This window comes from Triplophysa dalaica, chromosome 24 (assembly GCF_015846415.1).
Source record: "Triplophysa dalaica isolate WHDGS20190420 chromosome 24, ASM1584641v1, whole genome shotgun sequence".
Taxonomy (NCBI): domain Eukaryota; kingdom Metazoa; phylum Chordata; class Actinopteri; order Cypriniformes; family Nemacheilidae; genus Triplophysa; species Triplophysa dalaica.
Genome location: NC_079565.1, coordinates 2,063,602 through 2,078,846, shown reverse-complemented (window position 1 = coordinate 2,078,846; position 15,245 = coordinate 2,063,602). Strand labels below are relative to the sequence as shown.

The following is a 15,245-nucleotide window of genomic DNA, read 5'->3' as shown; positions in this document are numbered from 1 at the left end:
AAAGCATCTCGTTAAGCTATGCAAAATCACACCGTTTTCGAAACAATCGACGTACAAACGCGACGCAGCTCTGACGTATGTGGCGCTAACGTCTTTCCCGCCTCAGAAAATTTGAACCGTTCCTCACACACAGCAAACGGTATGGCTTGGGAACATATAAGTATGTTCTTTTTACAAACTTTTTAACTCTGCCAAGCTCAAAAACATATAAGTATAATATATATATATATGTTTTTGAGCTTGGCAGAGTTAAAAAGTTTGTGTTAAAAACGTGAGGTTGAGGAAATGATGACGGAATATTTGCTTCGTCTCAACTTTAAAGAAAGCACGGTAAGGATACTAGACTTCTGAAATACCTTTCAAAGACAAATTAACTTCCAGAATGTCCATATTGCCCTTTTTTATTATTCAGATATAGTTTTTGGACCCCATTAGAGAGCTTTGTGAACGGCCTGACCTTGAAATAAGATCTTGTATCAAGACAGAACGAGACAAGACACGGTTATAAAACTTCTGACGTGACGTCATCTGCTAATGACGACAGAACTCTGAGTTAAGTCTTCTTCTATTCTTTCTTGAATAATTATTTGTACTAAAATGTGTAACTTAAATACCAGATATTCTGCAGTAAAAAGCTAAGTTTTGGGTTCAATTTTAAGGTTACACAAAATAAAAAATTTTAAAGGTTATAGACCGTAAATTGCTCTGAATATGACTGTAAAAGGTGTTCATGTTGCATTTGTGGTGCATCTCCAGTGCCCGTTTCTGTTTTATTTAATTGTCCTGTTCAAATGAAAACAAACTTTGACTTTTGGCTCCTGTTTTGGAATATTGTGAATGGCAGTATTTTGTCTGAATCCGTCGAGTGGCCTTTCTATAATTCCCCCAACAATTTTATTTCCCCGCACATTGATTCAGGTGATTTAAATGCAGAGGTACCAACAAAGATAATAAAAACTTCGTCCTGGAGCAAACTTTCAGCCAGAGGTGCTCAAGGGAAATCTAAAGTGGAGGCTGTGTTTTGTATTTGGATAAACTTTGAATTTAAATTGGTTTGAGCTTTAAGAAACAGGACAATGCACTTTTGTGCAACAAACTTGAATTAGAGGCTGTCTGGTAAAATAGGTCACATCTTAGGAAATCAATTAAAGGAAAGCATTTTATTTTAACACAACACATTTAAGCAGTTGAATGTGCTGTGAATACAAACTCTAAGAACCAACCCAATGTAAAATCAGCAGAAATCTCATTGGAAACCAAGCAGAATAATGCATAATTTCCTGCATGAGATAAAATAATTTATTACTGTGCAACTACATTCCTGTAATGGCCTTTATCACAGCAGACCTCAAAACTAAAATGATAGTGTATATGACCCTTTTAGGCTAACACAGAATTATAAATCTGAAGGCCATGGTTGTCATGTTCAAGTTAGAGATGTTCAGCATTCAGGTCTGTTTAATTTCAGATGAGGTCAACTGTGTGCCAGTCTACAGCTTTCACGGATAAAACCTGAGCTGATCTCAGAAATGTGGCATATTCATTCAAAATGCTTATGATAATGGACTTGTGTGTCCTGCACCCCAAAAACATTGAATAAAGATGCACACAAGCACAGAAACTGGCATTTATTTTTGTTTAGCAAACAAATGAAATATGGCAGCCTTCATTTGAATACGTTTAATAACGCGGTCCAAATAAAGGAATATCAATACATCCAAAAATAAGACATCATTTACACTTGTGTTGTTACAAACATGACTTTCTTCAGAGGCACGAAAAAATATGTTTATGGTAGAAGAAAGATGGTCAAGTGGGATTAGGACCACGTTAATAAATGATGACAAAATTTGTCACCTTCACTGACAAATTTCAAAGTAGGTCACAGCGTGCGAGGAAGCTGCTTAAATAAGGCTTAATAGCTAAACTAAAACACATGAATGGAAACATCGTACAGCGCAGGTCCTGTGGCGTTAGACATTAGACCTTTCCTTTCTCCGTGTCCACGCTGGTAATCTGGGTCTCTTCCTGAATGCTGACGGCGGCACTCGGATGACAGCAGCTCAGTTGATGCTCCTTCCAGTCCTGCGGAGAGACGGGTCCAAAAATAAAATAAGAAGCTCTAACAAGCATGAGATGATGTCGACCGCTAGGCCGGACTTACCCTCCGCTGACAGAAGCCGGAGCAGTAATGAACTTTATGACACCCCGTGCATTCGCTAGAAGCCTCTCGTCCGCAATTCACACACGTGTGCTGAAAGACAGGAAAACATATAAGTGTTACTATTATGTTGGTAAATGTAGAGGGGGTCATCTGTTTTCTTAATACTTAACTGTAAAAAAAATGCTACTATTAAATTCTGAAGCAAAAAAAAACAAATTAAAATATAGACACAAAGGTGTGGAACAGCATGAGGTTGAATTGTCATTCGAAATCAATGATAATTCAGATTAATTATTTCTAGGTGAACTTTTCCTTTAACACAGAGTGGAATATAATAATGAAAAAAACAGAAAGGTTTCGCAAGGAAAATATTGCGCTTTTCTACCCGATCAACCGTGTATTTTCAACCCCCATCTTCTGGCTGGACATTGTGATAGTTCTGCTTCAATCTCTCTCTCTTTCGCTCAGCTGTCCGTCACATCCAACCACCTGCCACGTCCACACAGCAGGTGACCATGTGTGACGGTAATGAGTGTTTCCACAGTTTTGTTCCATCACAATACATCGCACACCAACTACATCGGAATCAGTTTGACATCAGCCACATTTTAAAGCTCATAGCTCGTTTCTAAACCCTGACTTGACCGGACGAGCCACATTCAAAGGCGTTTTAGTTGAGATAAACACATAAATAATGCAGCAATCGCTAATATATGTGTGTTTCTGAATTGTTTCATGTGGTTGAACATGTATTACATTGAAACGTAATTGCTAAAAATCTATTTGTCTTTAAACAAAACAAATAGATTTGGAATGGATTCCAACCCTTTTCTGTTGCACTCATCGAGCTGGACTCGGCGGTTGGTAGCGTTTTCATATGTCATCTTCTGCCAAACTATGGTTGTCAAGGGAATTATCTGTGTCAACACGTACCGCAAAAATCGAAAGACAGCAAACAATGCGAGATGGACCTCTCACTGCCTGCAAAAACCATCTGGCGAAACTGTGCAAGCTCCCCAACAATCACAATTTTAACCATCTACACTTGAAGAAAATTGCTTCAAAGTAAGATCTGTCCACTTGCCTTGATGATAATTTCAGTGATTTTCCCATCGTGTTCATCGCCGAGAGACAGCTGAGTCTGAAAGGCCTGCAGAAAGTGAAGCGTAAGATCAATAAGATGAATCTTAATAAAGTGGTCAAACCAAAAATACTTTATTCATTTACTTTTATTTCATTTACAATTCATTTAATCATCCTCGAGATCCACTTATTGGCCAAGTCAAAGTTCCTAGCATCACAATCTTATGTTTCCACCTTACCCATACACTACAGTACATCCCATGAATCCGAATACATTTTGTTTGGTGATTTGTTTAGTCGTGACAGAGAAACACATTTAGTGCTGATCAACTCTGTGTTCACACGATTGTATGCAACACAAATTCAGAGAAATCACCTCTTTCCGGGCGTTGTTGGTTTTCTCTGGACTGATAACGGTGTGCGGTTCATCCTGACTGGTCTGTTTAGCTTGTGCGATCAGTACTTTGAGCTGCTGGACGTTACTGAGAAGCGTGTTGGCCATCTCCTCCAGGTAAAGCCACGTGTCCTGCTCGTTCGTCTCTAATCCGTTCGCCAGCGCCACCGCTGGCGGGGGTTTAGACTGCACCACTGCCTGCTGGGGCACTACGGCCAGCGCGGGGAGGGTGGTCAACACTGTGGAGAGAGAAAACGACATTTCTGCACAAAACAAATTTGCTGATGACAAAATCTCACAATGGAAAAACATAGTGGAAGTTAAGAAGAATGAAAAACATTTTCCTCTGGGCTGGATGATTCGTGTCCATTTCTATAACCCTGACCCACATTTCATTTTAAAAGCTTGTTGTTTCAAAAGAAGCAAACCAGACAGAACCAAATTGGATAGACAGGGGAAGACAGGCGTACGGTGTGTGTGCTTTTTAAATTCCTTGACTGGAAAAAGTCCCATCGTCCTTTTTAAGATTATAGTATTTTCCTGCAACAGTTTAAGCAAACTGAGCTGTTCCTTTATACAAAACAACTGATGTCTTCCCAGGCTTTGTCAAAACACGCAACTTGATCAGTGGCATGGAACCGGTCACGGTCTCAGAGTCTCTTTACACAGAATGACTGCCCTCAATGTTCACCCCAAACCAAAGTACTAAAGAAGAATTAACACCCTGTTAACTTCTCCTAAAAGAAGACTGACAGATAGATTGAAAGCAATATCTATGGACTGGCGCTGGGAATGGATGAATATAATTTTAAGACGGTCATTCTGCACTCAGACACCTCTGCTACTATAATAATGCATATAATAATTCAGAGTGGAACAAAATGAAGTTTGCAAAACATGTTAAAGTGATCGTTCAACCAAAAGTTAAAATTCTGTCAAAATTTACTCACCCTTTTGTCTCTTCAAACCTTTATGACTTTGCTTCTTCCGCAGAACACAAAATAAGATATTTTGAAAAATGTTGTTAACAGGAGCCCATTCACTTGCATTGATTCTGTGTCTATACACCATAAGTCAAAGGGGTCAAGTGCTGTCTGCTTTCTTCAAAATATATTATTTTGTGTCATACAGGTTTGAACTGATAAAAGGGTGAGTAAATGATGACAGAATTTTCATTTTTGGGCATTAAAAAACTAGATATCTGAAAGCACCTAAATGAAGGAGTTCACTGATATCGAGTGGAAGTTAAAAAATAAAGTATTCTTCAATTAACAGTTATACTGGGATTGGTTTAGAGCAGACTGACCAAGCATGACCCACATCAGAACAGACCCAGAATCCCATCTGTCCTACCACTGTGCCATTTAACAGGAGTCACCCCAACTGGACAGGTTACAAAACAGCAGAAAACTCGTTATTTGAGACACATGCTGGGCTCAGATAGATTCAGGCTCCATCTCACACAAAGACCTCAAAAAATAACACTCCAATTCAGCAAAAGACGAGTCAAAAACAAGCCGGTCCTGGGTTTCAGAGGGGGGAGAGAGTTTTAACCTCTGTCGGCACGACCGAAGACCGCCCACTGTCCTTTTGATGCAAAAACCACATTAAAGGGCAAAGCTTGAATATGATAGAACGGCCTCATGTAATATGTATAGAGCATGTAAATGTCTGCCCATCACTCACTGGTTGTGCTGGTGAAAACGTCAGCAGGGCCGGGGCTGTCAGAGACGATGGCCGTAGCTTCTCCTGAAGCCGTTCGTTCAAAAGTCAGAACGCCCGATGTGGTGATCTGTCCCGATGGAGTGACGATCTGTCCGGATGGAGTGACTGTAACTGAGATCAGACAGAAAGCCGTGAACATTAATCCATTTACTATCTGCCATGGGAGAGTATTTTCCTTTCGCGGTGATATGCTTTGCTATGTATGCTAAGTCGTCACAACTTATATTTAATAATATAAATAACTTTCAGTATCTCCTCACTTAACAAACTCGTGTGTTCACATGGTAATATTGTGTGTTACACAAACGCTTACATGTCGCCCCTGGAGTCAGGGTGATGTTCTTCGGTGTCTGAACGTCCTTCTTCTCTGGGGAAGTTGAGCATTCATTGTCCTTCTTCCTTCTTTTATAAGGGACGAACAGTCTGACGGGGCCCGTCTGTAAGAAGGACAGAATTCGATTCTGGGTCGCTGTTCTTAAAGCAATCTGACATCACAATCACGACGCCAGACAATTTACCATGGTTATGTTCTCCGCTTCGAAAGATCCGTCCTTGGCACACTGGAATAGACAAACAAAGAAAGGATTTTTGTGATGTCGCGGCAGCTCTGTGCACACGTACCATGTTAAGAAATGCTAACATGATGTAAGACAACACACTATATGATTGATCAGATTATGCCAGCGAATCACTCACTGTGGACAGATCATCGCAGCAGGCTGCACACGTGCAGGACGCCGCATGCGGGTTCAGAATGCGCTCCTGCAACACACACATTTCCTTTTGATTGTGCCTCCGGGGGATTTTTGGAAAGGGTGTAATTTTGTGTTACTGCGAGCGTGTACGTAGATGTCCGGTCTGACCTGAATGAGACACTGCAGAGGTCGCCCGGCATAGCGGATGCTCCTCTTCCAGTCTTTGCTGCTCGCCCTACCCGACATGGCCTCAAACTCTGTCGGGGTGTGCCAGTTGTTGTTGTGTTTGATACAGCGTCCTTTACCACCTGAAATCAAAAGTTCATATGCATTCAGCCACGATAGCCTCTTCACGTAAAGATATCGATAAATTTGCACACTTAAAGTCAGGAGGAGTTTTGTGAAGAACATGGCTACGCAGGGAACGACAAGCATGAGATTCAGCAGTCTGTGGACGCCCTCTTGTGACCAGTGTGTACCTGAGCCCAGTCGGTTCTTGTAGAGGATCCCACTTGTGTTCCTGCAGCGCACAGGAAGCTCATTGTCGTACACTGAGGGATCCCAGTTGTACTTTGAGACGTCCTTATCATGTCCCGACATCAGAGGGGTGGTCGGGGTCTGAGGACCTGAGAGAATGTCAGCGAAGAAGAAAAACGACACTTCTGTATTTATTTCCACTTAGAGGAAAGAGAAATATAGAAATAAAACACCCAAACAACACAAGGAATATATCGTCATGAAATATACAAAAATGTGAACTAATATAAATTAAAGGAGGTTTCGAAATAAATAGTTACAGTATGTGTGACCGCAGCTGATTTTTTAGCCAATCGAAGTTAGAGCTGTAATTTTTGAGCAGCACCGTCTTCGGATCAGCTAAAGCACAACCTAAACTACAGCGCTTGACACACACACACCAGGTGTCATTGGTGTTGTGGTACCCTTCAGCCCGGTGGCGTCCACGATGCTTCCATCCGTGTGCACCACAATCAGCGTGGCCTTCTGGGAGCTCAGACTGTCTCCAATCTGAAGCGTGGTTCTGCCTGTCTGCATCAATCACAACATGTCTGTCATTATCATTCAAAATAAGACTAAACGTATGAATGGCTTATTTTGACCATTAGAACTTGGAAGTGTCCCACGGGTCCATCAGATAAAGCGTTTTCTTACCAGCACGTGTTCAGGGATGGAAGCTGCAGCTGTCACGGAGGATGTAAATACAGTGTCCTCTCCGGTGTGAACATCTCCAACGGTGACTGCCGTGACTTCTTGGACACGTAGATATTTTAAAGTTTCTTCATAATATTGTTGTTTTATACACAACTCTTCAAAGTCACTTTTAGCTAATGCAATTTACAATCTACATATTTTTAATCAAATCCCATGAATGTGATATTTAATAGTTTAAAACATTTATTTTTTAACAGTTGTAGTTTGTTATTGATGATACAGGACAACCACTAAGTAGAGCATCACGATAGATGAATAAGTTTTCTGCGTCAACAACACATATTTCATTTATATGCACATTTTAAAACAATGTATGTACACGTGTAAAGTAGCACAAATAAATATCACAATTTATAGAGAAATGACCATAGTACATCATTGTACTTCATTGTTTTTAAATTCACAACCAAACGTAGTGATTTTGTCCATAAAGGATTTCTGTAAGGGTTTGTAGTTCAAAAGAGTGAGTTTTTTTTTTTATTTAAGACGAAGTAAGATAATCCTTTTGTAACGTTATAAACCATAAACTGCAAAAAAGCTCAAATATTGTGTACCGATTGTCATGTTAGTCAGTAAAACAATACTATCAGCCGGTGCGCGTGCATACACTGACCTGCAAACGCGCTTTCGGCATCGTCTTGGTTCGGCAGTGATTCGGCTATGTCGATGTTTCCCGTTTCTCCCATCACAGTCATCGTTGCAACTTCGGCCTCCGATTCGGTATCCGAAACTGCAACCGCTTCCGCGTCGCCCAACTCGAGCGCTTTCGCCGCCGGTTCAGTGGCGTCCATTTCATAACACGAATCCAGCCGAAATAATCCGAAGGATTTTCGGGGCGAGCTGCACGTCTCTTGTGCTCTATAAATGCGCACGTATCCAATAATCGCTCTCGCTGCTTGCACGGAATAGATTAGCCGTTTGTCCAAGTGTGTTAAAAAGAAAATGGTTGCAGGGTAATGGCCTCCCAGTGTCTTTTCTGGGGACGGGATCAACACAGGAAGAAGACCAGGCGGAAATTACCGAACGCACACGGAAATTACCGAATGTAAACGACGTAACACGAAATGACGCTCGTCTACATTAGAAGGGAACGTATTGTTTTAGATGAAACGAGATATGTAGGAAATTACAATGAATACATATCTTTTTATAAATATCAATATTATTGACAACGTTATTGATGATTAACTGCTTATTTATTCTTCCCTATTTATTATAAATTTTTTGACAAAAGTGATACTTATCAAACATTTTTGAACTCAATTAAATTTTTCAAAAGTCAAGTAAATATTATATTTTAATATTATTAATACATTTTGTTGTTTATTATAATAATGTATTTGCCATTTATACATTCCAAACATTGTTATTTAGTATAATAATGTATTTGCAATTTATACAGTCCAAACATTGTTATTTAGTATAATAATGTATTTGCAATTTATACAGTCCAAACATTGTTATTTATTATAATAACGTATTTGCCATTTATACATTCCAAACATTGTTATTTATTATAATAATGTATTTGTCATTTATACAGTCCAAACATTGTTATTTATAATAATAATGTATTTGCCATTTATACATTACAAACATTGTTATTTATTATAATAATGTATTTGCAATTTATACAGTCCAAACATTGTTATTTAGTATAATAATGTATTTGCAATTTATACAGTCCAAACATTGTTATTTATTATAATAACGTATTTGCCATTTATACAGTCCAAACATTGTTATTTATTATAATAACGTATTTGCCATTTATACAGTCCAAACATTGTTATTTATTATAATAACCTATTTGCCATTTATACATTCCAAACATTGTTATTTATTATAATAATGTATTTGTCATTTATACCGTCCAAACATTGTTATTTATAATAATAATGTATTTGCCATTTATACATTACAAACATTGTTATTTATTATAATAACGTATTTGCAATTTATACAATCCAAACATTGTTGTGTATAACTTCATTTCAATCGTTACAAAAATGTAAAAAGATATAAAAAAACAAAAAGTTTCATTCAAGTATTAATAGAAAAAAATGTAAAAAAAGGAAATTATTATAATTTTTTTAACTTTGGATAAAAATCAATTAGGCAAACGAAGCACACAGAGGAAGAGTCTTCTACGGTTTGCGGATCATCAGAGAGGCCAGCAGTAGGATCCGGAAATCTGTTTTCGGATCTGCCCAGGTTCCCGTGAAAACGTCACTGACTGTCCTTTGGACAACCAATGAAAATATCACGGACCACAGCCATGAAAAATTAGGGTTAGGAGCTATTATTTATTATCAGTTTTGGTTCAGTATAAAGTTATTGTTTATTACCTGGCTTCAGGGGTATTGTGGTTCCTGTATTCAGGACAACTGTAAGAGCATCTGGTTCCTTATTCCCAGAACCTTCCGCAGGCTTCCTCACTGTCACACTCACTTCTGTACTCTTAACCAACCAATCCATCTTGTTGCCAAGGTAACACACACCTTTTACACTGAGTGAATCAACTTCCTGTGGTAGCAACGGAGCGAATGCAAGGCACTCTTTCTGCACTCTGATAAAAACATCAAATCTTATTTAGAAATGACTCAACAAATATTACATTGAAAATAGGCACAGTGTGGTTAAGCACTAAAACGCAAGCACAGTGTGTGGAATACTGTATCCCACAATGCAATGTGCTTCTCTTGATCATCCATACAGGAAGTAATAAAGCTGGATTTTAATTTGACGCTGTGATAGGAGAGATTCACCTGAAACCAGTATAGCCGAAGAGCACTGCTTGAAGAAAGCCGCCCATACCGGTGAGAAAGTTAACACAACCAGAGCCATCAGCTGACTCACTCCATACCTACACAAAGAGAAATAAAAGCAATAGCCAGTCTGAACAATATCGCTACTGAAGTATTAGTATGTAGTGGAAAGTACCTGAAATGGTTTCTGGATATTTTTGAAACATTTTTGCAGAAGCTCTTGGGCTTTTTCAGCGTCACCTAGTTCAAGCCAACCAACTGCAAACATGCCCTACAAAGACATTGCATGATAAATACAAACTCCACACACACAAATATACATTGACACACAAAGAAACACGATGTGATGGGAAGGCATACTGCACAACAAAATCAGTTTTGAAAAACACAGCATAGACTGTGTTGCTTGGAGCCTGTTTGTGAACCAAGCTCAGAGGCCTACCCAGGTCATGGCTGGTCCAAGCGGATCTGTGACAGTCTCGTATATTTCTAGATCATTCTGTCTGACCTCTGGGGTCGTGGACATGCCCAAAGGGTATCCGAGCAACACTGTGTCTGCCTGCTTGACATCAGTTCCTGTGGAATATAAAATTCAGTTAAAGACAGCTTTTACTCAGCAAAGCAATTGTTAATAGTATTTCTTTTTCACTTTAAAGTAAATCTAGGATCTCACCGTTTGTGTAGCCATCAAACTCTGGGTGATACTTCAGTTCCGGGTCAAAGGGTATTTTGATCTTGTCAGCAATGTCGTGCCATTCAGGAGGAGGGGTGTGTGATAAATGACTGGCCAACTCCAAAGCAAACTGGAGACTTGACACCAGAGAGAAAGATAAAGCATTATATGTACAATATTATATCTTATATGCAGTTGCTAAGGTCATTGTTTTATTTAATGGCCCAAAAAAAGGTAAAGAAAAACACGAACACACACCTGCACTGGGCGACAGCATTTGTAAACACCGAGTTGTCAACATTGGTGTAGTACTCATCCGGAGGTATAACCCCTTTTGTACGAACAATATAGAAACAAAACCTCACACGGCTTGTATAACAATAATGCATTTTCTGTATCTGCGATGCACAGGTTAAATTACATATTAGTAAATACATCAGGAAAATGATCAAAATGTTAAATGCATTACAATGAAATCACTTTGTTTACCTTTAATATGGTACTCGTCATTGACGGGGTCCCAGGTTACCCTTGAAACCCAGTAGTCGGCAACCCCCCATACCACCTCGCTTCCCCGTCCCACCTTGAACATCTCCAGGTCCTTTGTGAAGCACAAGCACAGATGTTTTAAAGACTTTGCAGAAGGTAAAAAAGAGTGTTGCAGTCTGCTTGACTCTACCTGTGTGAGATAAAAGTATTGTTTGAAAGCCATAATCACGTCTCCATTGATGTGGATTTCTTGCTGGACGATGAGGTCATCTGGACAAACGTCACAACCCGTTACCGCACTTTCCCATGCAAACTTCAACCCCTGAAAAGAAAAAGCAGTATTGGCAGAAAAAAAGTGTGGGATCTATATTCATTATCTTGCAAACACTTACAAATTACTCATTAATGCACAACACTAAAACCACCCACGGTACCTTATAGCCCATCTGTTGGGCATTTGCATGCGCGCCCTCTATTGTTCGTATACGGTATTGCAGAACAGCCTTGGCCAGTTTGGGATAAAAGAGAGAAATGCCAGGAAACATCCATGTGTCCTATAGTGGAGCCAAAGGGTCACACATATATAAATCCAAAGAATATAATTTTCACGAGACTCCGTTATTGTTTTATACAGTCTGATGGCCTCAATCAGTGGTAGTGGGATAACTACATTTTTTTTAAGTAACATGTTACTCTTAAAAGTGATGTTCTACAACAGTGCACCTGTGTGACTCACCTGGTCCCAAAACACGTGTCCAAGGTAATCTTCACCTTTGCCCCCATTTGACAAACCCCCAGGACTGACTCCCCCAAACGGCTCGGCTGATTCGTCTAAAGATGGGAATGCACTAAGAAGATAAAACATGCAGCCAATCAAAGCACGGTTCAAGGTTTCAGGGCCCACAACCTCTATGGTGCTCCCCAACCACAGCTCTGTCCAACTTCTCAGGTGGGAGGGGCATAAGTCACCAGTAGCAATAAGCTCCAAACCAGTATCGTAATTTGATTGGGCGCTCTCGCTGGTCTCAGCAACAGCGACCAGAAAAACCCAGCTGGATTGGCTCTGGTCGGATGGGAGTGTTACAGAAGTTGAGACAGGCGTCCAGATCATGTGAACAAATGGGCGGATTCCTTCGGGAACTTCTGAAGAGTTGGTCTGTCCAAAAATATGCCTTAAGAGAATATGACCTGGGTTAGTGGGGCGGCCCGCTTCACTGGTATAAAATCAGATTCAGAAAAACATTAGTAGGAAGTGAGGACATACCTCCCTTCCTTATAGTCAGGTGCTTTTCGGAAAGTGATGTCATCACTCTGAGGGTTAAAAGAACTGTCCAAGTGAACTGTGATTGGTTGTGCACTGGGCTCCAAACGTTGAAGGTGAACCTCCATGACCAGAAGGTTTGAATGGTGCCGGTGAGTGTACAAAACCTGAGAAGCTTTAGCGTGAAGAGTGACCACAGTGTGAGAGAATATACCTGGTACAGAGAGACAGAGGGCGAGCAAGAGAGAATGAAACATTATTTACATTATTATATTATGAATTTAAAGTTGATGTGCATGATATGAGTCCAACCTTTACGCATGTCTAACTTGTACATATGACTTCCTACTTCGTCTGGCTTCATTTGTACAGCCAGTGGACATGGAATGTCAGCACGGTGACAGGCCCCGCCCTCGCCATTATAAACCCCGCCCATATGCATAATTCTGTCAAACACTCTCCAACCCAGCAGCCCATTGGCGAGTGGTGGCATGAAGCGGAGGTCGGAAGGCAGCGTGTCAGAAGTGAAGATATATGGGTCAACAGGGTGAGAGTTCATTCTTGAGGAATTGTGCTTTCTGTCAAAAGAAAAGCATATAGACGGCATAAGTAAAGGTGGAACACTTAATTACATTTTGTGGTCATGTGATGACACAACTATGAAACAGGAAGTTATTATGGTGAAAAACCCTGAGGTCTCTAGGTATTCTCTTAAAATATCAGAAAGTGTACATCAGTTACTTCAAGTTGTGTCTCAAATGGCAAAGTAAGAAGGAAACATTTAAAATGTCAAATTCAAATAAAAAAATACTTTAAAACATATTTATATGAATAACATGATATACGCACATGACACTGGGATTTGTTTTTTAAATATCATTAAAAAACTAAAACAAACAAACATTAAAAATCGTATCTAATTGTCAAAAACAAATAAACCGAAAATGTAAAATATTACAAAACATTTAAATATTTGTGCTTAATGCGGTGTCAACAAACATTAAAAAAAACGTAATGGTCATCAAACCAGGTATATTTGTGTTTGTTTAAAACATTCTTTAAATATTTATTTGACAAAATATGAAAAGTCAAACTTTTTAATAGTAAAAGAAGTGACGTGAAAGAGTTTTCTCTTCTGCAGGTATCATTTAAGTCTTCACGAAAGAACTTTGTAAAAACCATTAAGTTAACACTTTTACCAATGCAGACAGAAAACAGATCTCATTATCACTCACTTATATCTACACAAAATAGTCTTAGGTTATGATAAATACGTCAGTACTTACCGTTTTGTGTGAACTTGCGCAATCGTCGCGGCTCAGTCAGCCGACTCAAGTTGGGCGGGACTTAAGGCACCGGACGTTGTCTTGCGAGATTTTAAATCATTTTTTTTTTAAATCATTGTATTTTTTTGTAGTGTTTCTCTTAAATTTAACACCTGTCTCGTTATTCAAGTGTAAATTACTATCAGGTGTAAATTAATCTCAAGACCACGGTTGAAGTCCGTGTAGACTTCGTGGTCACGTGGCACATTTGGTGTTACTTTTCTCATCTCTGCGAATGATGGACCAATCAATGACGCTTATGATTGCCCTGCAAAGGCGTCACTGAAGTAGAAAAATATCCTTTATATCACATTTTAGAAATACATTTTTTTTCCAACTAGACATCAGCTTGAATCGGCGTGAATTAGCTTCACACACATTCAGAAATGTAGAAATAATTCTTATGTTTGTTTTGTAGGCTCAATTCCAAAGAGGACGCGCATTCCCCTATGAAGAATTAAGTTTAAATTTTTTAAATGCATATATACAAGTTGTTTGTAAGTGACGGTACTTTAAAATATAAAGAACATTTTAAACCATTCAAAAGGTGTTTGTTGCAATCTTTATTGCTCTTGTCACAAAAGACCAGACCAGACCATCGTAACGCAGCCAGACCGGCAGAAAACCAGCCTAGCATAAAACATAAATTTTACTTTATTCGTTTTATTTCTTCAGGCTTATGCATTTCAGAATATTCCCAAACTGAAGACCATCTTGGGATACTAGCAAATTAACTTAGTCTGGTTTTAAGGTGAAACTTGTAAATCCTACAAAAAAATGCTCGTTTTAAAAATACAGAAGCCAAACAAGTGATGCTCGTTATTTCAAGTTCTTCACCAACTCTAAATATATTTTTTCCAGTCACGGATGCGCCAATAAGAAATTTAGTCATTACAAGTCCTATCATTATGTTATTCAGCCACTAGATGGCACCAAACCCCATTCTGCCTCTTTTGGCACCGTGCCGGAGTTTGGGGTTCCAGACCATGGGAAAAAGAGACGCTATACCCTTATAAGGCCGCAATCCATCCGCTTTTCTTTTCCCCAGACCTTTCCTCTCCGCCCTCTCTTCCTCTCCTTCTCTCTCTCTCTCTCTCTCTCTCTCTCTCTCTCTCTCTCAGGCCTGAGGGATATTTACAGCAGATCTGCTCAGCGTACCTTATTAGGAGCGCTGCTTGTTGTCAGTGTATATGTAGATGAGACAAACAGATCCCAGGATGAGGGCTGGCATTCGTTCTCTAAGGGGTCGTTCAGTTTTTGCAGAAGGTAACCAGAGTCCGGTCTCTGTAGCATCTGTAGGAATCTCCAAAGAGAACTTCTCCACCTCGTATTCTCAGTTATCCTGCTGTTTTTGACCTTCTAAGCGAGGTGTCAACCAAGAACTACATCACAACAGAATTTGAATAATTTGGGCAGATTCTGTTTACACAGTCCAGTT

General features: G+C 39.5%; 2 protein-coding genes across 4 annotated transcripts; both read right to left on the bottom strand.

Moving 5' to 3' along the window:
• Positions 1-1,613: 1,613 nt before the first annotated feature.
• On the bottom strand, positions 1,614-8,309 carry deaf1 (DEAF1 transcription factor). Of its 3 annotated transcripts, none has more exons than XM_056739546.1 (13): positions 7,905-8,309; positions 7,232-7,329; positions 6,979-7,108; positions 6,541-6,687; positions 6,230-6,369; positions 6,063-6,128; positions 5,885-5,926; positions 5,680-5,803; positions 5,328-5,477; positions 3,624-3,880; positions 3,249-3,314; positions 2,165-2,254; positions 1,614-2,085 (listed from the first exon to the last, which is right to left on the bottom strand). In XM_056739546.1, the coding sequence occupies exons 1-13, from the start codon at positions 8,080-8,082 to the stop codon at positions 1,981-1,983; spliced, it is 1,593 nt and encodes a 530-aa protein (XP_056595524.1). In that variant the 5' UTR covers positions 8,083-8,309; the 3' UTR covers positions 1,614-1,980. The 3 variants fall into 3 exon arrangements, with proteins under 3 accessions (XP_056595524.1, XP_056595526.1, XP_056595525.1); XM_056739548.1 differs by having other exon boundaries at positions 7,003-7,108; XM_056739547.1 differs by having other exon boundaries at positions 7,232-7,326; positions 7,905-8,308.
• Positions 8,310-9,125: 816 nt separating this feature from the next.
• On the bottom strand, positions 9,126-13,946 carry pgghg (protein-glucosylgalactosylhydroxylysine glucosidase). Its single transcript, XM_056739535.1, has 14 exons — positions 13,769-13,946; positions 12,795-13,060; positions 12,486-12,696; positions 11,958-12,393; positions 11,656-11,775; positions 11,412-11,543; positions 11,222-11,333; positions 10,991-11,063; positions 10,733-10,869; positions 10,502-10,635; positions 10,235-10,330; positions 10,060-10,157; positions 9,640-9,860; positions 9,126-9,532 (listed from the first exon to the last, which is right to left on the bottom strand). Exons 2-14 carry the CDS (start codon positions 13,039-13,041, stop codon positions 9,456-9,458), a joined length of 2,094 nt encoding a protein of 697 aa, XP_056595513.1. The 5' UTR covers positions 13,042-13,060; positions 13,769-13,946; the 3' UTR covers positions 9,126-9,455.
• Between the last annotated feature and the right edge of the window lie 1,299 nt (positions 13,947-15,245).

Excerpts from the sequence above, each read along its gene's own strand:
- pgghg (XM_056739535.1), bottom strand. The coding sequence starts at position 13,041 with ATGAACTCTCACCCTGTTGACCCATATATCTTCACTTCTGACACGCTG. Across the intron at positions 10,331-10,501 it reads TTGGACCAGCCATGACCTGG|GGCATGTTTGCAGTTGGTTG; the intron begins GTAGGCCTCTGA and ends ATGTCTTTGTAG. Across the intron at positions 9,861-10,059 it reads TTCGGCTATACTGGTTTCAG|AGTGCAGAAAGAGTGCCTTG; the intron begins GTGAATCTCTCC and ends TGTTTTTATCAG.
- deaf1 (XM_056739546.1), bottom strand. The coding sequence starts at position 8,082 with ATGGACGCCACTGAACCGGCGGCGAAAGCGCTCGAGTTGGGCGACGCG. Across the intron at positions 7,109-7,231 it reads CCATCCCTGAACACGTGCTG|ACAGGCAGAACCACGCTTCA; the intron begins GTAAGAAAACGC and ends TGATTGATGCAG. Across the intron at positions 6,129-6,229 it reads CTCTGCAGTGTCTCATTCAG|GAGCGCATTCTGAACCCGCA; the intron begins GTCAGACCGGAC and ends TGTGTGTTGCAG.